Below are 23,753 nucleotides of genomic sequence, written 5' to 3' on the forward strand. Positions count from 1 at the left end.
CGAAAATCCTACTAGGAAAATCGCGCCTATAGGAAAATCAGCTTTACAGTAAATTTTATTAAAACGTTAGTTCACTGGGCACTTCAAATCTGCTCCAAATCTTTTCTTTTTAACAAAGCCCCTGCCATAGAAACAAGATTTTTAATATTTGATCTTGCAAGCCGCTATCCAGTTTGGAAAGTTGGTTTTCTTTGCACCTGTTAAGCAGCTTCTCAACCCTGCCTGTGCTCCAAACAGCCTGATTCACATAGTATGCTTATACTTACATAAGTGGCAGAAAAGTATTCAATGGTATTGGGTGTTTAGAGACTTTCAAATACAGTTAATCTGTACCTTCTTGGTTTCTGGCACAAGTTGGCACAAATCTGTTGCTTTAGGAGCTACCAAATATGTCGGGCCTATCATCTCTCACTTGAAATTTCGCTATAAAAAAATATACCTCTCCCTTGAAATAGAAATATATTTTACTAAATTGCATATAGGATACATCTCAAAGTGCGTTGCCTGTCTTCCTGCGACACCGGACGTCATGTTTACCCCGTCAGCACACAGTTAATTGTATACATGTTTTTTCACAAAAAAGTTGTTATCGGTTCTTCAAAAAGGGGAAGTTCAGGGCTGGATCTTTGAAGCCTAAGAAGGTTGGGAAATTTGATATTTAAAATTTCGAAGGAAATTGCAGTGCAAGAGTTTTGTTACAATAATGTGTTGTACCGGAAATTCTTAAGGTGCAAAGAAGTGTTTGTAGACAGATGGGTTCGATGGTTAATGTTACGAAGTTGAGGCTTTTTGGGAGAAATTTATCCTATTTATAGCATTCGATCTTCTCCATTAATTTTTCAATTTTACGTTTTACGAAAGTGGTAAGCAAGTTTTAGTGCTGAAATTGGGAAATAGCTTAGAAAGTTTGACGACTGGCCTAAAAAAGCTCTCTTATAAAAAAGCATGTACCCATGTGAATCCACAGACCTCAAGCATCTTTCTATTCTCTCTAACTCTTCGGTTAAAGCGGATTACTTCAATTTCCAAGAAAGTATCCACAAGTTAAATACAGCAAGCAAAAGAAAACTGCACTGAAGAATCAGGTGAGAGATAATAATTTTATTTGGGGGACAATGATTTATGAGAATTTATTACATAAACCAAGGTAAGAAAGTTATTTTGATTGTTGTTGTTGTTCTTCCTCTGCAGCATAAGCAGACAGCAAGTCAATCTTCTTTTGTGCCTGGCGTTCCTCACGACGCTGCCTGGCTGCCTTGACCTTGGCGCGACGGGCCTCGGCTTGATCACTGATGGAAGCAACGGAAAATCAGTTTAGAGTTTCGCAGCATGAGAAGAATGAACTTTGTATGTAATACAGACTGGCTTACTTTGAAGCTAAGAAATCTATACAGCTGATGAACAGCTGGTGCATTTCTTTGAATTACAGAAAACATGATTAAAAGCTGATTTCATTGAAATACATATAAACTACACATAAAATCATAAACTTAGACAAAACTTGTTACTGGGTTGGACAATCAAATGAAAATTCAAAATCAGTTCGCCCCAGTGAAAGTCTGTCATATTAGGGGTATGTACAACTTAATAAGATTCAAGATGGGATTCAAGTGTAGTGAAAAGAAAATACAAAAACTAACGAGTCAAAATGAGCAGAACTGTGTTAACCTGAGGTACTGCTAATTAAAAAATTATGTCACTTTTGAAAAACCAACTACTGGCTTCCCCTTACTCTAATCAGAAACAATCAAACAGTAATATTAGTATCCAGAAGCCAATTCTTACCCCTTTGAACTTATAAATTATTACTAGGTACTTGGAAGTATTAAAAAACATCCCTTATGATAACTAAGATTTAAGTATTTTATACATTTTATTTGACTTTATTTTCATTTATAATAAACATCAAATGTCACAGAATACCAGGACTGTATGATCCATAGGTGGAACTACAGTCAGATAATTCTGACAGTGTAATTTCAGCACAAATTGCACGCCATACAATGATTAAACAGCAATGAATGGTCGGCTTATTTTGTGCCTTGCCTTATCCAAACAAAATTGCAAAAAGTGTGGGCTCAAGAAACACATAATTCTTGTTTTTAGGCCTAAAATATGCATTAAAGGTCAGCTGTACTATATCTTTTTAAATTCATTTACTAATAAAAACAAAAAGATTTATATAATGATCTTAATTTTTTTCACTTCAATTTGAATACAAATGTATTATCATTATACCACAGTGTTCAAATCAGTTAATGGTAAGCTTACCAATTGGTGTCTCAGATTATGGCCATTAATTTCAATGCACCACTTGGTGTACTTAGATTGTGGTTATGAACTATCACATAACTGTTAAATAAAACTATGCAACATTATAAAGATGAAGCCATACCTAAGAAGCTTAGCTCTGGCTTTTTCTGCCTTCTTCTTGTGGATATATTCCATTAAAACTCTCTTGTTCTTGAAAACATTACCCTTGACTTTCATGTAGAGCTCGTGGTACCTGAGAAAAGCAAAACAGAACTGTCTACTAAAATTGCTTCCAACTTGTGATCTGACTTGCACAGGTTTAAAATTGTGAAAGGTTCAACTTTAATAGCATGTTGAGCATTTGTATAGCATTGTTCATGAATCATGCAAACATTTTTAAGGTTCGGTGCTAACTTTTCATCACTTTCAATTGAAAGTGAAAACAAAAAATTACAAGTTAGACCAATGTCAAAATGTTGCAAGTGTACTATGGCTCACCAAGTTGGATTAATCCATGCAAAATAATCAAGATCACAATATCTGCAGATCTAGATTTGCATCATTTGCATGTAACAGGTATTGGTAACACATATCAACCTGTGTTGAAAATTTTAGTTTAATTTATTTCAATATCTTGCCCTCTAAATTTTTCAATCGTATCTATATCAAATAATATAGCCCCATTCAAAGTGTTTTTAGAAGAAAAAATATCATATAGTTTTAGAGAAAACTAAGGTGAAATTTCAACAAAGATACGAAAGTTGGCAAAGGAAAAGTGGCTATACTAAAACATGATAGAAATGTAAGAGCAACAACTCATTCCCCTCATCAAGGCTTGCTCTTGTCAAAAATGGTATTTTCGGACAACAGAGACTGTTCAACCAAGAATCAGGGTGTGAAAAGGAGGTAAATCTAGGGGCTTTAGTTGGACTATCTTAGTTCTTCATTTTGGTATTTCTTGATATTACTACACACACAACCCTCCATGCCCATTATAAATCATAGCAAAAATGCAAACCAACAACAACTTACAAATGCTTGTCAATCTTCTTTGACTCCCTGTACTTCCTGAGAAGCCTTCTTAGTACTCTCATTCTGTGCATCCAGATAACCTTTTCTGGATAACGTGCATTTTTTGTACCATGCCTTTTACCATATCCACTGTGTCTACCTTTCCTTTTTGCTTCTAGGAGCTTTCTTGTTCTTGCTCTACTGTGAACAACTTGTGGCTTTTTGATAATAAGACCATCTTTTACAAGCTTACGAATGTTTTGTCCTGAAAAAATATGTATATATATATATTCTGAGCATTTAAGATTCTGAGCATTTAAGATTCTGAACATTTAAGATTCTGAGCATTTAAGATTCTGAACATTTTAATGATCAAACCATTCAAAGCCTAGCATTATGAATGTAATATGGTAATAAAAAGACAAATACAATTGCCAACAACATTTAACATTGTTTCTAGAATTATTTCAGAATCATATCAAATATAATTCACAATTTGCACTTTGGTTGAATTGAAGTTCATTTATATTTTGAATGTCAGAAGCCTATCAATTTCTCAAATATATATCACTTTTCAGGGAGTTTATTTACACAAGTCATTTACTGAGAGAACCAACTAGCTTTAGCTTTTTCTAAATGTCTTCATATCTTTGTTGCTTTATTAAAGAAACTGTGTAATCTGTTGTTCTGTTTATTATGTCCAATGCTGTTGAGTTTTAAGACAGTTATAGTTAATTTGATGATGCAGATGCAAACTTACAAAACCCTAAAGATTATTTGTAGAGAAACATTACATATGCTTTTGGTTGGGATTTGCTTTGTTTGATGTCCAGCTGATACTGTATTTTTATCATTATGCATTATGTGATTGTGCAAAGAAGTTGCTAGAAAATACAACAGTTATCTTGTGTATGATGTAATCAGTATATATATATATATATGTATTTTTGTATTAGTAATGAGTCGTATAAATTGAGGTTGTGTGCCTGTAGAAAATAGCATTTTGGAGATGGTTTGAGAGAAGAGTTGAATAGTTTGAGTGACAATTTTAGCTTGGTTGAAGTTAATTTTCTTCATGGAGCTTTTGTTGGCTGCTCCAATAACTATTTGTGTTAGAAGCTGATTTAATTTCCCAACAAGTAAAGCATGTTTGATGGTCTTTGATTTGATAGCTCATTATTCTTTTAATTCTTTAGCGAAAGTAACATTGATAAGGCACAGACTAAACAAGAGGCTAAACATTTCAAAACAGTTCTTAATCATTGGTTGTACCTACAAATATAATGTAAACTGCAATATCTAAGTAAATATAAGCGCCTTGAAGGTAAATTAACAGTGCCTGATGAAATTAAATTTACAGCTCTGCTTACTTGAGTTAGCATTTCCAATTTCATTTGTTTCATTTGGATCAAGCCAGATCTTCTTCTTGCCACATTTCAAGACACTGGAAGCAAGCCGCTTTTGCAGGCGTAGGGTACTAGGAGATTTTGATAATATCCATGAGAGACATTTAGACATACAAGTAAAAAACTGAATCAACCACCAGAGAACAAATTAAAAACAAAGATTCACAAAAAATTAGAACATCACGGAGCTTGAGATTAGTACAATACAGTCAGAGAAATTAGTACAGACTGTTCTTTCATTAAAACAAGTATACTTTAATTGTCTATATATGTTCAATGCAATGAATATTCAGAGGAGATACAGCTTTTAGTTAAGTGGCTATCAAAATAAAAAACAAATACATGCACACGCTATTTAAGATATCAAAATTTATAAAAAATAAATATGCAATAATATGCATTTAAAAATGATTAACTGTGTCAATTTTCCCTGTTTTTCTACAGACAATTGGTGGACCAGAAACCCTTAAAATGGAACTAAACCAAAGTATTTATTTCCCTACATATTTCGGGCACAATTCACTTTGGCAACCAAAAAAAGCTGCTCTCATTTATAAAGAAGAGAGGTGTTGATACACAAAAAATCTATATTAACAAAACAATCTCTCTGCAACTCTCTGACATAGGCCTGGAGGATCATAGAGGGGAAGACTGTCTAGGCCCGTCTAATTGAAAACACTTATTTGCAAAATTTAGCTACAAATTGAGATCAAACTGGCAAATTTACCCTTGGAATTGGACAAAAAATTCTTCAGAGATTCGATAACACACAATGGGAAAGCTACTGATAAATTTTGGGAACGAAATAGCAGGTTTTATATAACGATGAACGTGAATTTCTCACCTCATGGCTGCGCGATTGAGAAAAGGCCTTACACGAGACCAGGCTCTACGAAGTCGGAGATGTAAACCAATCAGATTGCGCCATTCGCATTACACATTGATGGTGAAAGTGCTCGTTCCAGGCTTCTTCGAGGGACATTACAACCATGATACGCAGAAACCCTCGAATGACACGCAGCGAGCCCAATAATCCGCGGGTTTGAATCAATCCAACTCAATTTTGTAGCAGGTGTAAAAATATTCACCGCTTGAAAAATAATGCTGAAGTAGTTGTTTACGAGCTCGAACTGGTGTGGCTAGCTCTGTTTTGCTATTTGAACGAGTTGATGTCTCATAATGCCTAATAGATATACCTCCATTCCAGAGCCTGGCCAAGTGAATATTTATATGGATGATAATGAAAGGAAGGGTATGTACATGATTGGGCTTTTTTGCCAGTCCAGTCTTAATTTTAGTGTACATTTTTTTGTTACAATGTTTATACCACAAAGGTATACGCAATTATACTGCATAGTTAAAAATTGATGACCTATTATTTCTATTTTTTTCCTTCTCCATCAAAACAGATAATTTGTCCATTTAAACCTTTTGAAAGCATTTGCTGTTGTTGCCAATAAAAAAGTCCGGATGAATCTGGTAATAAATAAATCAAATAATGAATGTAGACATCATTTTGATTGACTTGAAAAATACAGGCCAGTGTCCTAAAACCAAGTGATTTTATGATCAATTAAGCAAACAGAATCTTTAGCTAGGTTGATGGTTTCTCAACCTGCAAGCAGAGCAGGGCCTTTTTTAACATACCAACTAGAGTAGCATTAACCTTACTCGTCCCAGTGATCTTCCATTATCTTAAACAATAGGCTATTTTCCTCCTCTTTATGCAAACAAAGGCTTGTCACTGCAGCTAATGAAAAGGCTATGTCAACCCGAGCAGAAAGTATTTATGTTACGCCTGATCATTGAGGGTCACTTGAAATTTTGCAGGCCTACAACATGTTTATATATGTTAAAGTAATTTGTAAAATATTGTATCAGAGACTCAAGATACACATTCCAAAGTGCTTTAACCATTTGGAGCAAACTTATATTTCAGCAATTCCGAAAGGGAAAACAGTCAACTGATTGGCCTTTTTTACCTCTTTTATACTCTCAGTAATGGGGTAAATTAGAATAAGCTTGAAAGAAAAATTTCAGACGAAGACAATAATTTATGTTTAAGAGAATTTATATGGCTATTATAGTAGCAAGAAATTCTGAACCTCAAAGTTTAGATCTCCAAATTTTTGTTTGGTAAAGAAAATTGAGCACCCTTGACAATGAATATGTTTCTATAAAACTGTGGAAATTGATCAAAATTCTATAGCACCATCACCATTGCTATGATACTGGCCTGGCAGTTGGCTTGCACAGTGGGTTGCTAGGGTTTATTCTTCACCTGAGATTTTCCCAGAAATCTCAATGCCAACTATGGACGTTGGAGGGCATCATCAGTGCTGGCTAATGGTATTTTATAAGAAGCCTTATCCAACATTGATGAGATGAAATAGGCACTATGCAAGGGTGTAGAGCTAAGGGGCTCAGAAGGGCTGAGCCCCCCTTGTTAATGCCAAAAATCGCAAGTTTTTACTTTTGCTATTGTTTTTTGCAACATTTTGTGCAAGACCCCCCTTGTTATTTTTATAGCACTACACCATTGGCACTAAGTCATGTCAACTGCTACATGTACCTTTTCCTCTGTTTGTTTTGTCACAGACTACATTGGAAAGCCAAGTTACAATGTCTTGGAATGGTTTATTCTGTCTATTGTGCATTTAATTTGGGCAATCAGTTTACCAGTGACTTGGTGGTGTAGTTTCAAGGTATGGGTTTTAATAATGTCTTAATATAGTTTTCAGTGACTTCATGATATGGTTATCATGCAAATTTCTTGCAAAATCCAAAGGATTGTAAAACAGGCCAGCTGATTACAAAACCAAGAATAATCTATGAACCCAAAAATAAGCTAATACATGTAAGAAGAGCAGTGTGTTGCTGATAAAGAAAATCACAACAATAATTCACAGACAGACAGGAAGCAATATTGCAAAGAGGAAATCGTGCTTTACTGGTGACTGAATTTTGAAAGTTTAAATCAGGACTGGAGCTTTGCTTGTTTTGATATTCCCCCAGAATGAAATAGGTACCTACCAAGCACGAACACTTGTCTTAAGACAGTAAGGGAAGGAATTGGTAACACACACTTTCTAAACATACAAGTTGTATACTGGATTTTCATTTAATATGTAGCCTATTTTAGTTATTATATATAACAAAAAGCCTTGCTAGGCAAGTTGGCTAATGCTAAAAAATTTCATGCAATTTTATGGTGACTCAAAAATTTATCACATTATCTAAATTTGGAAATGTATGAACAGCTTGTAATTAAACATTTTTAGCAGAGCAAGATGTGGAACTTTAAACTCAAAGATTTTGCGGCTAAATCAGGGCTGTTGGAAATGGGGAACCTGGGTGCTGGAGCTATATTGACAGAGTAACTGTCAAACTGTACTATAATTTCTTATAAGGAGAAGATCGCAAGTTCCTGGGCTGTCCAAAAGTTTGGTCTGCAAAAGTGCCCAGTTTATCTTAAACTACCATCATAGATTGGTAACAATTCTATGCGATTTGAGAGTCAGATTAAACAAGTCATCACAAATTGTTTCTTTGCTGTCAATCTTTGTATTGTTTACAGCACTAGGAGATCCCTTCAATCAATTCATAAGGATTGCATTCCTACCACCCAAAAGAGTTCCATTGTTTATGAATTTATGTGCCAGTGTGATTCTGGCTACGTAGGATGCACAACCCAAAGAATTAAACATTGGGGGATAGGATTAAACAACACGTTTTTCAACATAAGAAACAAAACTGTCCCTGAAAGAGAACAGCCTCCTTGATCTTGTAGGTCTAGAAACACTGTTAAGACAAGTGATTCTGCCATCGGTCAACATCTTTTAGATAACCCAAATTTTGCAAGTTATTTGAAATTTTTACGCTACTTGTAGATGATACCTCAGTACGAAAGGGCACTTATCTATAGACTTGGGAGACTGCAAAGAGCAAAAGGTCCAGGTGAGCAAAATTAACAATTTTCTTAGAATTAATGGCTTTTAAGCACCTAATGTTGTTGCTGCTAAACTAAGAGACCATATAAAAACTAAAAGTTGGCCAATACTGCTTTTCACATTACTGTCACACAATTCCTCTTAAGACTTGCAAATGAAGACTTGTAAATGATTATAATTTGTGTCAATCTTCCAGAAAACCTGTCATCAAAGGCAGTATTGTTTGTTGAATTTTGAGGGTCCTTGAAATTAAACAAATTGGTATAACTGATCAATAGCAAGTAAGAGGCCTCATTTAAAAGAGGATTTGGCTTGTAATATTAGACAAGACAGCCTAAAAATATTGTAAACAAAGATTTTAGGTTTTTTCAAACTAGGGAACTTAGGTACTGTTGCACTTCAACTAAGAAACATGAAATAAATTGAAAATAATCGAATAAGGGTATTATCATCCACCCAAACTTTTGACTTATAAGGAAACGTTTCCTCTTTGTTCTTTTATGTGGAAATTATATGGAAATTACAAGGTTTATATATTTTTCAGACAAGATATCCTTTTTAATCTGTTTATCAGCTTTTAAAATATTGAATTGGAACTTGATTTATAATCAATAAAACCTTAATGAAAAGCATTTATTTGCAACATTAGCCCGAGATTCATCATCAATTTTCTTCTAGGTTTGATCTATGTCATTCCTTGCATTGATAGATGGAAGAAAGTTGATATGCGAATGAGAGCTTTCAATGTTCCTCCCCAAGAGGTTGATGCATATATTGTTCTTTTTATACCCCTTATCAAAATCAAGCTATTGCATAGCTTTTTATTTTTAATAGCTTTTCACATTAGATTGATAGAAAGATTTACCAGAAGATAAAACCAGTTATTATGTATTTAAAATACTATATGATAATAGCAATAATGCTCTAAAAAATATCTATTTTGAAGCTGTTGGACATGCATCAAAGCAGAGTTTTCATGCATTCTTAAAAAATGTATTGGTTTCTTTAAATTGGTTTTTTTCCAAATCCTGTCAAAAATCCTTTTTCTAACTTTGCCAAACCCTACCTGGAAAATAGAAAAACTCCGCAACAATAAAGTGTGCACTATGGAAGGCAATCACGTAGCTGTAGGCAGGGGCGTACCTTGGCCATTTGGAGTGGGGGGGGGGGGCACAACTAAAATTCAACTCTTGTTAATCAATGTATAACTTATTTCCAAGTTACATATTGTGAATTTTAACTGTTTTATCAATATGATCTTGTCAATTACAAGCACATGAGATCCTTCCATGTGCTATCAAGATACGCATCTACCGATAATCCATAACATTTAACGACCATCCATAAAATTTACCATGTACCACCCCCACACCCCCTGGTAGGTACGCCCCTGGCTGTAGGTGTGGGCTAGGGTGGGCAAACTCAAGTAAGAACCATACCTGAGGAGGACAGGCTTTAAAACAAGAAAACAGATATATGATAAACAGATATATTTGGACAAAATCAAGCTCACAGAATTATAATTATGCCAACATTTTAAAATATCATTTGAAAAACTGTAGCCAGAGGGGACAAGTTGTTGTCAATATTTTCAATTAGGGGGCTCTGCCTCCCTCTCCCCCCTTTGTGCCCATGTGCTGCTACATGGCTGTTGGAAGGACTAGAGGGCACAGCAAATGAAAATCTTCTGGGGCTATGTCACCCCTGGTCCCCACCCCACTTTCACTGTGTGCTAGTCAAGATGAATCCTGGATCAGCCCCTGGCTTTTAGATCCCATAGAAGAACATTTTCCCCACCACCTTTTCACAAAACTCATTTTTTCAAAATTGAAACTTGACAGGTCTGAGGACATCATTTGCAGTATAGTTCCGCAGGCAAATTTTATTTTATGTTTGATAAAACTCAAAACCATTTCTCAATTTTCATTAGACTTTTAGTTGAAGCCATTTAAATATGAAATCATTTCTTTTGCATTGTTTTTGGAATGTTTTCCATTTCTGGGAGCAGCCTTTTGAACTTTTGCATTGCCATGATGTCATTTTCAATTTTTTTCAGGTTTTTACCATAGATGGTGGGTTGCTTAAAATCGGAGCAGATGTTCAGTATAGAATAATGGACCCAATGGCATCATTTAATGAGCTGCAGGACTTAAACCACACTTTGAGAGTAACTGCAGTGGCAGCATTGAACAATGGCCTTGCAGGAAAAAAACTTTCAGAGATTGAGAATGAAAAGAATTATTTAAATGCTATCTTTCAGGTGCATAAATTTATGTATTAGTTAAGTTGAAAATAATGCTTTCACAGAAACTCTAAGAATATTTCTGGTTATAAATATTCTTAGAATAAATCTATAAAGATGCACCGACCTGGTGAAGTTTCATTATTTTGTTCCTTTTCCTCTTGCCTTTTACTTTTTATAATCCAAGCCTAAAATTGTGTCACTCATTCACATACTGCCTCTGCTTTGCCAAATTATTTTTCATGATAAAGTAAAATATATACAATAAATATCACAACTCATTTTCAGAATAATCTAAACAGAACAGTATTCCCATGGGGTCTTGAAATTGCCAGGTTTGAGTTGTAAGTATTACTGACTTATTCATTGAATTTTGATTTTCATGCATGTATTGTTGTTGTAGCAAAGTTGCAGTTTTCAGAAATAGCTGCAAATTTTAGTTGTTGCTATGAAATTCTAAACATTTTGGACCTTCTTTTTATTATGTGTTTAGTATCATGCTTGCATATTAAAGAATCAGCTACAAAAGTTTTGAATGTAAAAAATTGATAACCAAAGAATATTGTGACTGGTCATGATTTGAAATGTTGGATAGGTTGAGAAAACTCAGCAAAATGTGGCAACAGCAGTGAAATTCAAGAACTAAGCAAAATCAAGTTGGATTTTTGATTTGCATATACACAGCATTCGTTTTTGTGCTGCCTTTAAAAGTATAAAGGCATGAGCTTATGATTGCATAAGGTGTGTTTGTTTATAAGTTTTGAAAATCAAGTTTCCAATAGCACTTACAATTCAATAGAAGTTTGTCGCTGTATTAGGTAGATTGTCACTTGAGCAAGATCACCCAAGGAATGCAAAGATGCAAAGAATACCTTAAGATGCATGAAATGTATGCAAAATGTATTGGTAGATCATTTAAAGTAATGTGATCATAATATAATGGATGCTTTGCTCTGCAGCAATCCTTTGTTGCTGTTGATTGATGGTCTTTCTGTTGTTTATGAATAAAATAATAAATTCCAATTTTTTAATTCAGGACCAAGTCAACTATTCTCAAATCATCTAAAGGAGGTGGTGATGACTTTCCGGCAGATCAAGATCCATTGCAATCAGTTCTCTCAGCATTAAAAGGTAAAACATCTTTTTTTTATTTTAAGATTATTTGTTGGTACCCTTAAATAGTAAGTTTTATCAAAGCAAAAGGCCTTTTCCATATCTAAAATAGAATTTGGAATATTGAAATGTCTTAGAATACAAGTATTTTCTACCTTTTTTCCTGTTCAGAGAGGAGTGAAACAAAATGTGTGGTCTTTGTTCCTACATATAGAAGTATTGATTCTCCTCCCCTTCCAATTTCCAGTTGGAACTGGACAAAAATCCTGTAAAATTTGTGATATGTCTCAGATGGCATTTTCAAGTCAACACTTCACCTCAGCGCCATCAGAAGCAGGAGGCTGCAACCCCTGAATAATTGCCAGATCTTAACTAAGTATGCAAGCAGTATGCCAATTTAAATACATAGCCCTCTTCCTGGTATTCTTTTGAAGACTTCAACCCCATTTCAGAATAAAAGTAATCCTCACAAATTTTCACATTTATCTTTATTATACTAAAGATAAGAAAGTTCAGAATACTGCAAGGGATTTGGCAATGAGAGGTTACATAAAATGCACCCTAACTGATTTTTTCTATCAAATCCTGCAAACCTTTTACTGCTGAAAAACTCACATCACAAACACTCCTACTATACAATAACATTAAACTCAAATGCTCTTGTTAACAAATGTTCTCAAAACAAGTCACAAAAATTGGTCTCAAAGATCAGAGAGATAATGCATTCCAAAATCAGAAAATCATATAAGCTCAGGCAGTGTTTGTATGCATTCTACCTTCAGTTTTAATAATACGTTGCTCCCCTGTTCGGGTTTATCCTTGAAAACTACTTTGAGATTTTTCAAACAATAAAAATAAAACCTGTACGTAGCCACCTTGTATTCAAGAGTATTGCTGTGTAAATTTCTATTCCAAGTAGGTCTTCCCCTTTAAAAGGTGAGATATTCTTCCAAACCTTGCTGTAGATTCAATAAAACTTTTGGCCCTAAGAAATATTCCATATTGCACTTAAGGAAACTGAGACTAAAACCAAACACAGAGCTTTTGCTGGATTTGCACTAGATTTCCCCTCTCTTTGAACCTCCTTCTTTCATCCTCAAACAAAAAATTTTATTACTCTTTTTTCATTGTGTCATATTTATGCTATTTGTAGAAGTTAACCTTTCAGTTGTACATTGTCTTTTTTCTCTCCTCTTTTAATCAGTAGTTGCATTCTGCCATGATAAAGTTAATCTAAGAGCATGCCTTTTCTATCTGTCTTTTGCAAGATGTGATTGCATTATTCAATCCTTTTTTGGTTCCTAAATTTTGCAATTTTTAACAGCAGGATTCACATCAGGAGCAAACCCGTTTGCGTCTGCTCTAGGAGCAGCACCAACAGTCAGTCATGCACCCGATCCAGATCTTTTGACACCATCTGAGCTCTTTGCAATGACTAAAGGGTTTCTAAGTGAAGAAATTGTGAAGAAAATTGATGCTGTCTTTGAGTTTGATATATCTGGTAACAATGGTGGCATGTGGTGCTTAGACTTAAGGAATGGACAAGGGTATGTTGGAAAAGGAAAAGCACCATGTGACCCAGATGTTCGCATCAGAATTAAAGATACTGACTTTCAAAGCATGTATTATGGCAGACTGCCCCCAACCAATGCCTACATGAATGGGAAAATGGTAATTGAAGGAGATATTAAAGCAGCAATGAGATTGGAAGATCTTATTAAATGTATAAAAGAGCAGCAAGTGAAATCATAGTTGCTGGGACATACATGCATCATAATTGAAGAATTGTCATGGACCAATAATTACATATTATGCAGAATGTAGCAAACCTACAATTCTTGAGAGACATTGATGGTACTTTGTATCTATCCCCACAGTTTAATTTTTTATACACCTGTGCTATGTTTGTGCCCAACTTTGGATGTGAAGGGGGCATTGTACTATACATCACTGCTACATAAATGTGTTGAGGGCAATGTCTCAACAGCGATGTCTAGAATTGTTTGTATTTGTTAGAGATAAGATCTGCTCTGGTTTTATTGTAAGTATGAACAGCACTTCTTAATTGTCCAAAATGTACCCTCATTTGACAAGAACCTTAGATATGCACCCATTCTCTAGCCATGGCCCATTCCCACCCACTGAAGCAAATTATGGCATTGCATATGGAAGACTGAGCAATTCCACAATTTTTCAGCAAGAGCATTTGATCCTGGGGTTCAAAGAGCGCAGCATTGAGTCAATATTTATTTTTGGTAAATAACTTTCTTATGCCACTTGTATTCTTAAAAGTAGAATTGCATGTAAGCACACGAACAAATTATTTGGTTTCAAATGTTTGTAATTTAATTAAATTGTTCCATACTGATATTATGCACCACATGACAGTTTAAATGTTGTTTTATTCTAAGAGTATGATTAAAGCACCCATGTTATAGGCTTTGAGTCAGGCGATATGACTGTGCACCTAAAAGCTTACAATAAGATTTTGCTGCATTATAGTGCCAAAAGCTTCAAAACAAAGTAACCCAGCTTTTTAACAGAGAATATATAATGTATTGTTGCTAAACCTTTTACTTTACCAGAGCTGAGAGGAAATCAAAACAGTAAATATTTTATGAAATAACAAATAGAAAAGAGCCCAATCATTTGCAGCCTCACATCTGTTAAGATTTGAAGACCGGTCTGTTAGTATCATATGTATTGCAGTTCTTGGATTTTTTTGGTATCAAATTTGGAAGGGGAAAACATTTCCAAAAGTTACCGTTTTTCCTCTAACGAACGCCACCCTCTGATAAACGCCACCCTCTATTGAACGCCGCCCTCTATTGAACACCGCACCTTCAGCCAACTACTTGGAAAGAAACCCGCCCTCTTTTGAATGCCACATCTTGAAAAGCGGCGTTCATTAGAAAACACACCACTACTCGAAACCTATGAAAGTTTTTATGTCATTAAGAAGAGAACTCTGACGGAGGCAGGGATATTGACATTCCTTGACATTTCCATAACGTGAAGGCATCTTTTGTGAACTGTCAAAAATTGTTCACACGATCTTTATTACATGTTTTCTGGAAAAGAAAACATTGTTTTAAGTATGTTTTCACCTTTTTTCATCGCATTTTTGATTTGGAAAACTTTTCATTTTGTATTAAACGCCGCCCTCTGATAAACGCCACCCTCTATTGAACGCCCCATCCAAAATTTGAGGTTTGTAATAAACGCCACGGCGCTCTTTAGACGAAATACGGTATCTACATTTAACACAGATTATGACATCTTGAATTTACCATCAGAGCCCATGGAAGTACATTTTTTAAATATCCTCCTATGCTACAAACCACAATACAAAAAACGCAGGTAGGCATATTGCCCTGCAAGTCGGTTTATTTTTTGTCCACATGGTCACAAACGTTAGGTACCCATGCAGGGCTACACATTGCTATGCTGTGATGGGAAGGGGGGGGGGGGAGCTTTGGGATTTGACAACAGCCAAACAAGCCAATGTTGCAATTTTAAGTTGACTTTGTAGAATGCTGTGTGTCTCTGCATTATTTCATTTTGTATTATTGTACTTTTGAATCTCCGGTTTTTGAAAAATTATAGTAGGGTAAATTATCCTGATCAAGTTTTTGGCAGGTTAAAAATCTCTTATGCTTCCAAAGAAAACATAGAAATTGCTATGGGTACAAAACGGTTTTATTTTTTCCTTGCCAAAATGAAAAATGTGATCTAGTTTCAGTAACTCAATTATCATTGCAGAACAAACTGCAGAATATTACACAAAGCTACAATATTTCGCCCATCATTTCGTGTACTAGAATGGATAGACTAACTCAGTAACTGAAATGTCTTGCAACCATTTCAAAACTATGAAGCATGAAAAAATCTGAATACAGAAGAATCCCTTGTTTTGCTGGAGGCTTTTCCTTAACATTAACATCTCTTCGAAGGATATTCCATGAAATTTCAGCATAGCTTCACCATAGCAACTCAAAATAATCTGATGGAATGGTTATGTCTGTAAAAGTTTCACAATGAAAGTTTCACTTTTTCGATTTTGCATCACACTAGTTCAATTCTAAGTGCTAGCCATTCTCTCAAAGTAAACAAATAAACATCGTTTTTTGTGAAGATCCGTGCTGCAGTTTGCTTTTATTCGTGATTCCTACCTGTTTTCTGTGTAATTAAAAAACACGCCTGCTTTGAGAATGTGACGTATTCAAGAATGCCTTGATAACGTGACAATCTACTCTTCAACATAGAATTATTGTAGAACATTAAAAGGTCTCAAAAAAGCAACGACATCTTTGAAGTAAAGTCTCTTTCATCAAAAATGCTTTTCATTGTTTGTTTTCCTTCTAAAATAGATTAAAGAGGTTCTATTTTGACCATTTTCTGATGAATTACGGTTGATTAACGTTGTTTTATAAATCGTATTCAAGTTTGTGTCATAAGCAAAGTTTCAGGTTACTGATGGAACGATGAAGTTTTATTTAGCTACACTATAGCAGAACAAAATGGGATGACTGCGTGTCAATTCTATGCTGCCCTGAATTGCCGACACCTGCTTAAGAAAAGTACTTCATGCGACCTGCGGGTGTAAATATTAATCAAATAGGATCGACTGCCAATCTACGAACGGCGTCACTTGTCGATCTGATAGCATCTATTCACGATATTGTTAAAGGTTTATTTCTGGTACAATTAACATATGGCCAGATTCCTAAGATGAGATACCGCTCATTTCGCTGCGGAGCTTTTTGTCAATGAAAGACGCCACTAGGAAGCACATAGAGCCGAGCTACTACACGATGCTTGGGAACAGGTCTTGCAAGGTATTTGCTGGCGCTGTAAACACGCATTGATGGTGGAAAACAGTGCTGTCTACGGACGTGAGAGGTGAGTTGGTCTGGATTACTTTTTAGCCAGTTACAAGAAAAAATGTTTTAAGAATTCGATACTACCTTTGGCTATCAACTACATCCGTTTAAACAAAGTGCCGCCCAGTTGCGACTGAGATGCACAGAGGTGTCCTATGACCTATGCAATGAGAAAGTTGAGAACTCATGCCGTAAGTATAAGGAAATCCAGAAGGACCGTCTGTTTCGAATCACATCAATTTAAGTATCATACGGATGAGGATTTAGATAGATAATGCCACTAAACAGATGCCCTGAGATGTTCTGCAACTTGCATTTTCCAACAAAGCAGAATCACACTCGAAATTCACTATGATTGTTTTTAGGCTTATATAGAATATTTGAGCATGCTAACTTGCTAACTTGAGTCCTGGATTTCGTATCTTACAAGAGTATAGCTGAACAGCGGTACTTCATTTTTACAAATACAGTTCGTGGCTCTAAGATAAAAGGATTTCCCTACTCAATAAAAATTGACCCCAGTGTGAGAAATGAACAGGTTTAGGCATTAGACGAATAGTTCAAGATGTATGATTAGAATGGGACTGAACGTGTACTAGACGTCGCTTGATTCAAGTTGAAATTGCGAGTGAAGAGCTCTTGAGTATCAAAACAGTATTTGCTTTCATTTGGTTGCCTCTTGCACCTTTGCCAAAGAGGTTCGAGGCAATTGGAACAAGTACCTTTTTATCAATAGCAGACAACCTGTTGATATAAATATGATAAGACAAGCTAAAAACAAGGCACCTGCTAATAATAATTATGTGACTCATGGCCGTTCATTCATTAGCCCACTAAAACATCCCAATGATAAACGGGTAAAGAAACCCCAGATGGAGGCTCCTCATTAGCCTTTCTAATTGAAATTGGCTCTGTGGTTAACCAGTCTTAAATGGAAGCCTAGTACTGATTTGAATTCACAGGCGCAGTGAGAAAATATTGAGTAGATACCAGGGGTCTGAAGTGCTCTGGTCAGCCGTCAAGATTGTCACGGAAAGGTTTTTAAGTGCATCAAATTGTGTAAAAATATCGAATTGAAAGTAAACACTACTGATTAACACTTTCGCATTTGGTACCAGCCTATAGGTTATGCTGAAAATCAATTTCGCGAAAATACTTGTCCTAGTACTGTCTTTGAAAAGCAGCATCTTGGTATAGTTCTATTTTTCAATTTTTATTGACATTAAATATTTCTTAAATCATTCTGCAATTCTTATAATCTTTTGGCTTTAACTAATTTTGTTTCTTTGTGTGTTTTCAGCTTGACTGAATGAAAGAAAGTGCACGTGTGTTGTGAAAACACTGCGAATCCCTTCACCAAACAGGGATACAAAAGATGCAACGATGCTGAGAGGCGGATCTTCTACCGACACTAGGGAGGCTGTTGTCCTTTTGTCCGAGAAAGATAAAAAGATCGCCGAACTCAAGCGTCAGCTGGACAGCCTCAGGGCTCGAAATCTCGGCTTGGAAAATTGCGTAAAGAATCAGGATTCAGCAGTCCGCAAAATAGGATCGCTCATCGTATCTCCACGCTCTACAGAAAGCAGTGATGTCGTAACATCAGACGAAATCGAAGACGTTATCGATGATGTTTACCGAAAGATTCGTCGCATGGAAGACATAGACACGGAACTAAATGGATTTGCAAGGGGAGCGCGAAAAAACGGAACTTTGCATTTGAGAGGGGAGCTGGAGTTCGATGGAAGAAGAGGGTACAGAGGAAGCAGTATTTTAAGTTCGGATAAAGGAATCACAGGGAAGGAAAATCAAGGTTTAAACGAAAAAGGAAATCGCAACCGAGAATTGAATGATAAAGTTAAGAGAGCCGAGGATGACATTTTTGCGTCAGAAAGAGCTTTCAGGCAAGTAGCTAAAGACAAGCATTTTGATGAGAAGATGCTGAACTTTCGTCTTGAGCAATTGAGAACTGAGCGCGATACACTATACGATATTATAAAACAGTATGAGCCAATACTGTTCCAAGTTGGAGAAGACGCAGCCAAAAAGGTCGAACAGAGGAATGGAGATAAAAATTATAACCCTCGTCGGCTGGAAATAGAAGCAACTGTAACCTTGCAAAATAAAGGAGCACAAGAAAATGAAAAGGGGGAATTGCTTTATCATATAGAGGAACTTAGGAAATGCTTACATGACATAAAGGACTACAAATCAAGAAAAAGAGGGAAAAGAGTTGAAGGACTGGATGCTGGTTCAAATGAGGTAAATGACAAACGTGATGCGAAAACGTACAGAACAGGGAGGCAAGTTTCAGAAAACGAGTCAGATGAAAACAAAGCAATCGAGCCATACACTAAATATGACATCTATGAACAGTATAAAGATGGGAAGGACAGAAGCCGGAAACATGAAAAGCCTGAAGGATTGCTCCGAGATCCAGTGAGAAACCAGCCCGGGCATAGCAGTGGAAAGTCCAGTGCACCCGGAAACTTGGAGCAAATTAGAAGAATTTCATTAACCGCAGAAAAACCGGGTGTTTTGATTGACAGTGATGTCAACGAAGGAAATCATGTGACCCGTTTATTTTCTAACAGAATAAAGGAGCTAGAAGACCAAGAAGCTGAAAACAAAAAAATGATTGACATTTTGCGAGAAGAGTTGAAGTCAACCAGCGAAGCAAAGGCAGGCGTAATGAAGGAGCGAGATGGGTTATTAAACAAAGTTAAAGAATGGGTAACATCAATGCCTGAGGAGAAAACCAAGCATGATGGATTGGAAGATATTGTACTCGTGCTGGATGAGCACTTGCAGGCTATTAAGGAAGACCTTCTTAAGGCAAAGATTGATCGCGATGAGGTAGAAAATCAACTTTGGAAAGCAAAAAATCATTTGCGAGAGGAAATTGAGCAAAAGGATGACATTGAGAAGGAGCTGATTGCCATGAAAAGAAAAGATGCTGGCAACCAAGAAGAAATAAAGCGGCTGGATGATAGGGCTAATGAATCGATGAAAAAAGTAAAGGAGCTAGAAAACAGCCTTGAGGAAGAGCAGGAAAAAGCCAGAGATATGGAAACAAAGGCCAATGATTTTCGTCAAACATCGAAAAAAGAAACACAGCGAGCGGACGTAGCGGAATCGAAGTTGCTGGTTTTAGAAAAAGATTTGGAAGAAGAAAAAGAGAACTCGTCTGTTTTTCGAACAATGTTACAGGAAATGGAAAAGGCTAAAAAGATCGCAGAAAAGGATATCGAGTTAATTAAGATGGAATATGAGAAGAGCATTAAGAATAATAACGAGTTAAAAGCTGTTCTTAAGAATGAAAAAGAAATTGTTGAAGAATTTCAAAAGAAGCAAGCAATACAGGATGAGGAACTGGAGAGTACGAAAGGCGAATTCAACATGGCACTGAAGGAAATGGATGACCTCAAGCATCGGCTAAAGAGAACGCAGGAGGATTTGACGGCAGCAGAGCTATTGAGACCAAGGCTTGAAGATGCGGAATATCAGAATTCACAGCTACAGAGAAACAAAAACATATTAGAAAATGAATTATCAGCAACTAAGTTAAAATGTCGGAGCGTGACAGAAAGGAATGACCAGCTTGAAGGGCTTTTGGAAAAACTTAAGGAGGATTTAAACAAAGCGAACAGTGCTATAAATGAATTGAGCGAATTGAACAAAGTGCTGAAGAAGTCTGAAGAGACTCTAAGGAGGGACGTAGCTGAAACTAAATCAGAGGTTGAAGATTCATTACGCAATAATGAAGAACTGCAAAGGAAGCTGAATCTCAGAAATGAAGAGCTGATAAAAGAACAGAAAGAAAAGGCGGAAGGAAGAGAAGAAATACGCAAGGCTAAGGAAGAATTGATACAAAAGGACAAGGAATTAGAAGCCATGCAAGGACAAATAAATGAAGATGATAAAGAAAAAGATCGATTGAATGCAGCATTAACAGAAGCCAAGGATGAACGAAAACGCTTGAAAGAAAAAGCAGAGGAGGATAATGAAGCACTTAATGCTTTTGAGATGGAGCTTAAATCTTTGAAGCTGTTGAACGAAACATTAGATTTAGAGAGAAAAAAATTGTTTGATAAAATTAAAACGGAGGAAGGAAAGGTTTCAAGACTGAAGGAGTCACAGACGACTTTAAAAAAGGAGAGAAATGAATTAAAAGAAGAGCTTGAAATGACAAAGCAAGAAGTAATCGAAAATGAAAGCATGATATTAGAAGCAAACAAACTTCTTGAAAGTAAAGACGAACGGTTGAAAAAAGAAGAAGAAAAAGTTAAAAATCTGGAAGGTGAAATACAAGATTTCGAGGAGGATTATAAACAACTCTTTAATATCAATGAAAAGATGAAATTAGATGAAGAGATTTTGAAGAAACAGCTCAACGTGAGTCAAAACGAATTTAAAGGCCTTCAAAAGTCTTTGGAGAATTCTTGGAAAGAAAAGGACGATTTAAGGAAAGCAATAGCAAAATTGCAAAAAGAAAATAAAGAAATTACTGATAAGATCAAAATAGTACAGGAAGATGTAGGCAAAAAAGAAGATGGTATCAAAATTTTAAAAAGCAGGGGGATCGAAAAAGAAAACGAAATTTCGGAGCTAAACGAAAAGGTAGACAAATTGAAACAGGAACTTTCAAAGATGAAAGATGACTTGGAGAAAAAGAAAGACGAGAAGTCACATCTAGAGAGAAGGTTGTCTGAGAAAGAAGAACAACTTAAAACACATCGTTCTAAAAACAGCGACCTGCTAGAAAACATATCTCTTAAGAACGAGGAAATAGATAAGCTACGTGAAAAAATAAAGGATGTTACGAGAAGCAATGAAGAACAAAGCAATATGATTAAGAGTCTTAGATCTTCAATGGAACGTTTGAAATCGAGGCACGACTCTGAGCTGATAGAAGTTAAAGGGAAGCAAGAATTATGTCAGGAATACATTCAATCACTGCGTAACCAGGTGGAAGGCTATAAAGAGCGTGAAATGAAATTCCAGAAGAATGGGAATCAAATGAAGGAGGAATTTGGAAAGTTAACAAACGAACTAACACAAGCCAAGACCATATTACGTGATTTCCAAGCAGCACTGTTGGATAAAGACAATGATCTAAAAAAGATAAACGATGCTGTTTTGCTGCTTGAAAATGCACATGCGACGAGGCAAGCAGGACTACAAAGCAGACTGTTGGCACAGCAAAATGAGCTCGAAGCTCTCAACAAAGAATGCTCTAATTTGAAGAAAGAGATACTGGACAAGGAGCATGATGCAGCAACTCTGAAAAACGACAAGGAAGATATTGTAGAAAGAATAAGAAATGATGAGAAGATAATGAAACATATGCAGGATGAAAATGGCTATCTTTTGGATAGTTTAAGAAAAATGAAGAAAGAACTGATGAGAGGAAACGAAACATTGGGAATGAAGGAGCGGCAGGTGGAAGAATTGAATGATAAAATTGCTCAAGATGGCCAGGCTGTTGAGGAACTGGTCGAGTATTTGGAGGGAACATTGAGAAATGTTCGTCAACAGCTGGCAATTGTTGAAGATGAGAAAATCAATCTAAAAGCGTTAATGGACAACGATAAGTTGAAATTAAAAGAGCTGGAAGATTCCTTGAAGGAAGTAAAGCAGGAGCTGACGCAGAAAGATGATGATTTAATGCTAGAGAAGGCAAAGGCAAGTGATCTGGAAAAGAGGCTACGGAAAAAGGAGAATGAAATCGAGGATAAAAAGAAAATCGAGGAACTAAAGTCTGACCTTTTTAAGATTGGGAGAGAGAAACAAACTGCAGTTATGCGGCTGACAAAGGAGAGAGATGAAGCAATTTTGCAGAAAACTGCAGAGAAGATGGCGAAAGATAATATCAAATTACAGATGAAGAATATGAAAGACGAGGTAGACAAGTTGAAAAAGACCAAACAAGAAAAAGATAAAGAATTTGATAAGTATGTTGAAGAACTGAAAAGAAGATTGGTGGAAAGCAGAGAGAAAGAAAAAGAAGCGGTGGTCAAAGAGGCAGATTACAGGTTGAAATTGAAAGAAATGTCAGAAACTGTAAGAGTATTAGAGAACAGAATCGAAGATGCTGTGTATATGGCAGAAGAAGAGAAGAAACGAAGGGAAGAGATTTTGACACAGTTGCTTATGCCCTTGGAAGAAACAGATATAAGAAAACGGGACGAAATGATTGATGCAGAAAATTGGAAGAAAAGAGTCGGTCACCTGCACAGGAATATCGAAGATTTTAAGCACCAATTCTCTAAATTTAAGAGTAAAGCAGTGGCCGACGGTGAGGCATACAGGGGTATGTTTGAAAGTAAAAGATCTGATGAAATTCACGATTTGAAGAGAGAATTAGAGTCAACTAAGAAAGATAAAGGTAAGATGCACGAGAGGTTGAAACTGCTGAATTCTGAGGTGGATTTGCTTTCCGAGAAAAAAGAGAAAGTGGCAAAAGACAATGGCAGGCTTACTGAAGAACTTCGACTTGCTAAACAGGAAGCGCTGATTCAAAAACATGAACTTGATTGGTTGAGGGACACAATAGGGAAATATGGCACACAGAAGAAGCCCGTTGATTTGATTTAGAATATCTAGGTTATGATTCTCGTATGCTTATTACTGATCTAGATATTCAGGGATAAAAAGATTCAAATTTTTTGCTACAAAAATTTCAGTTTTTTACTCTAATGGAGCAAATAGCGAAGAGGGCATTTCTAAGGATAACTGAAAACTTTTATTTATATGGTAACCCTTTCAGTTGCATTATCAGTATAGTCAGAGATTAAAAGGTTCACGAAAAAGGAACCAACTTATCAAAATATGGCAATTTATGTTAATAGAAAAAGAAATTCGTTTGGGACTAACCGACCCTCTGACGATGAAGTAT

At 35.9% G+C, this 23,753-nt stretch overlaps 3 protein-coding genes across 6 annotated transcripts; 2 read left to right on the plus strand and 1 right to left on the minus strand.

The window, feature by feature from the left end:
• Nucleotides 1-1,081: 1,081 nt before the first annotated feature.
• LOC135689725 (large ribosomal subunit protein eL19) lies at nucleotides 1,082-5,563 on the minus strand. Its single transcript, XM_065207050.2, has 5 exons — nucleotides 5,515-5,563; nucleotides 4,635-4,741; nucleotides 3,286-3,529; nucleotides 2,396-2,506; nucleotides 1,082-1,289 (listed from the first exon to the last, which is right to left on the minus strand). Exons 1-5 carry the CDS (start codon nucleotides 5,517-5,519, stop codon nucleotides 1,157-1,159), a joined length of 600 nt encoding a protein of 199 aa, XP_065063122.1. The 5' UTR covers nucleotides 5,520-5,563; the 3' UTR covers nucleotides 1,082-1,156.
• Nucleotides 5,564-5,734: 171 nt separating this feature from the next.
• Nucleotides 5,735-14,464, plus strand: LOC135689718 (stomatin-like protein 1). Of its 3 annotated transcripts, none has more exons than XM_089108679.1 (8): nucleotides 5,735-5,922; nucleotides 7,269-7,375; nucleotides 8,561-8,627; nucleotides 9,299-9,381; nucleotides 10,677-10,880; nucleotides 11,151-11,206; nucleotides 11,899-11,993; nucleotides 13,303-14,464. In XM_089108679.1, exons 1-8 carry the CDS (start codon nucleotides 5,850-5,852, stop codon nucleotides 13,725-13,727), a joined length of 1,110 nt encoding a protein of 369 aa, XP_088964805.1. In that variant the 5' UTR covers nucleotides 5,735-5,849; the 3' UTR covers nucleotides 13,728-14,464. The 3 variants fall into 3 exon arrangements, with proteins under 3 accessions (XP_088964805.1, XP_065063114.2, XP_088964806.1); XM_065207042.2 differs by having other exon boundaries at nucleotides 5,736-5,922; nucleotides 13,300-14,464; XM_089108680.1 differs by having other exon boundaries at nucleotides 5,767-5,922; nucleotides 7,200-7,375; nucleotides 13,300-14,464.
• Nucleotides 14,465-15,466: 1,002 nt separating this feature from the next.
• LOC135689717 (uncharacterized) lies at nucleotides 15,467-23,694 on the plus strand. Of its 2 annotated transcripts, none has more exons than XM_065207039.2 (2): nucleotides 15,467-17,049; nucleotides 18,159-23,694. In XM_065207039.2, the coding sequence occupies exon 2, from the start codon at nucleotides 18,242-18,244 to the stop codon at nucleotides 23,450-23,452; it is 5,211 nt and encodes a 1,736-aa protein (XP_065063111.2). In that variant the 5' UTR covers nucleotides 15,467-17,049; nucleotides 18,159-18,241; the 3' UTR covers nucleotides 23,453-23,694. The 2 variants fall into 2 exon arrangements, with proteins under 2 accessions (XP_065063111.2, XP_065063110.2); XM_065207038.2 differs by having other exon boundaries at nucleotides 15,467-16,877.
• The last annotated feature ends 59 nt before the right edge of the window (nucleotides 23,695-23,753 follow it).

Source organism: Rhopilema esculentum, chromosome 5, assembly GCF_057945365.1.
Source record: "Rhopilema esculentum isolate cy_ngs chromosome 5, ASM5794536v1, whole genome shotgun sequence".
NCBI lineage: Eukaryota > Metazoa > Cnidaria > Scyphozoa > Rhizostomeae > Rhizostomatidae > Rhopilema > Rhopilema esculentum.

Excerpts from the sequence above, each read along its gene's own strand:
- LOC135689725 (XM_065207050.2), bottom strand. Across the intron at positions 3,530-4,634 it reads AATTGGAAATGCTAACTCAA|GACAAAACATTCGTAAGCTT; the intron begins GTAAGCAGAGCT and ends ATATTTTTTCAG. Across the intron at positions 2,507-3,285 it reads AAGAAGATTGACAAGCATTT|GTACCACGAGCTCTACATGA; the intron begins GTAAGTTGTTGT and ends TGCTTTTCTCAG.
- LOC135689718 (XM_065207042.2), top strand. The coding sequence starts at position 5,850 with ATGCCTAATAGATATACCTCCATTCCAGAGCCTGGCCAAGTGAATATT. Across the intron at positions 5,923-7,268 it reads GGATGATAATGAAAGGAAGG|ACTACATTGGAAAGCCAAGT; the intron begins GTATGTACATGA and ends GTTTTGTCACAG. Across the intron at positions 10,881-11,150 it reads ATTTAAATGCTATCTTTCAG|AATAATCTAAACAGAACAGT; the intron begins GTGCATAAATTT and ends ACTCATTTTCAG.
- LOC135689717 (XM_065207039.2), top strand. The coding sequence starts at position 18,242 with ATGCTGAGAGGCGGATCTTCTACCGACACTAGGGAGGCTGTTGTCCTT.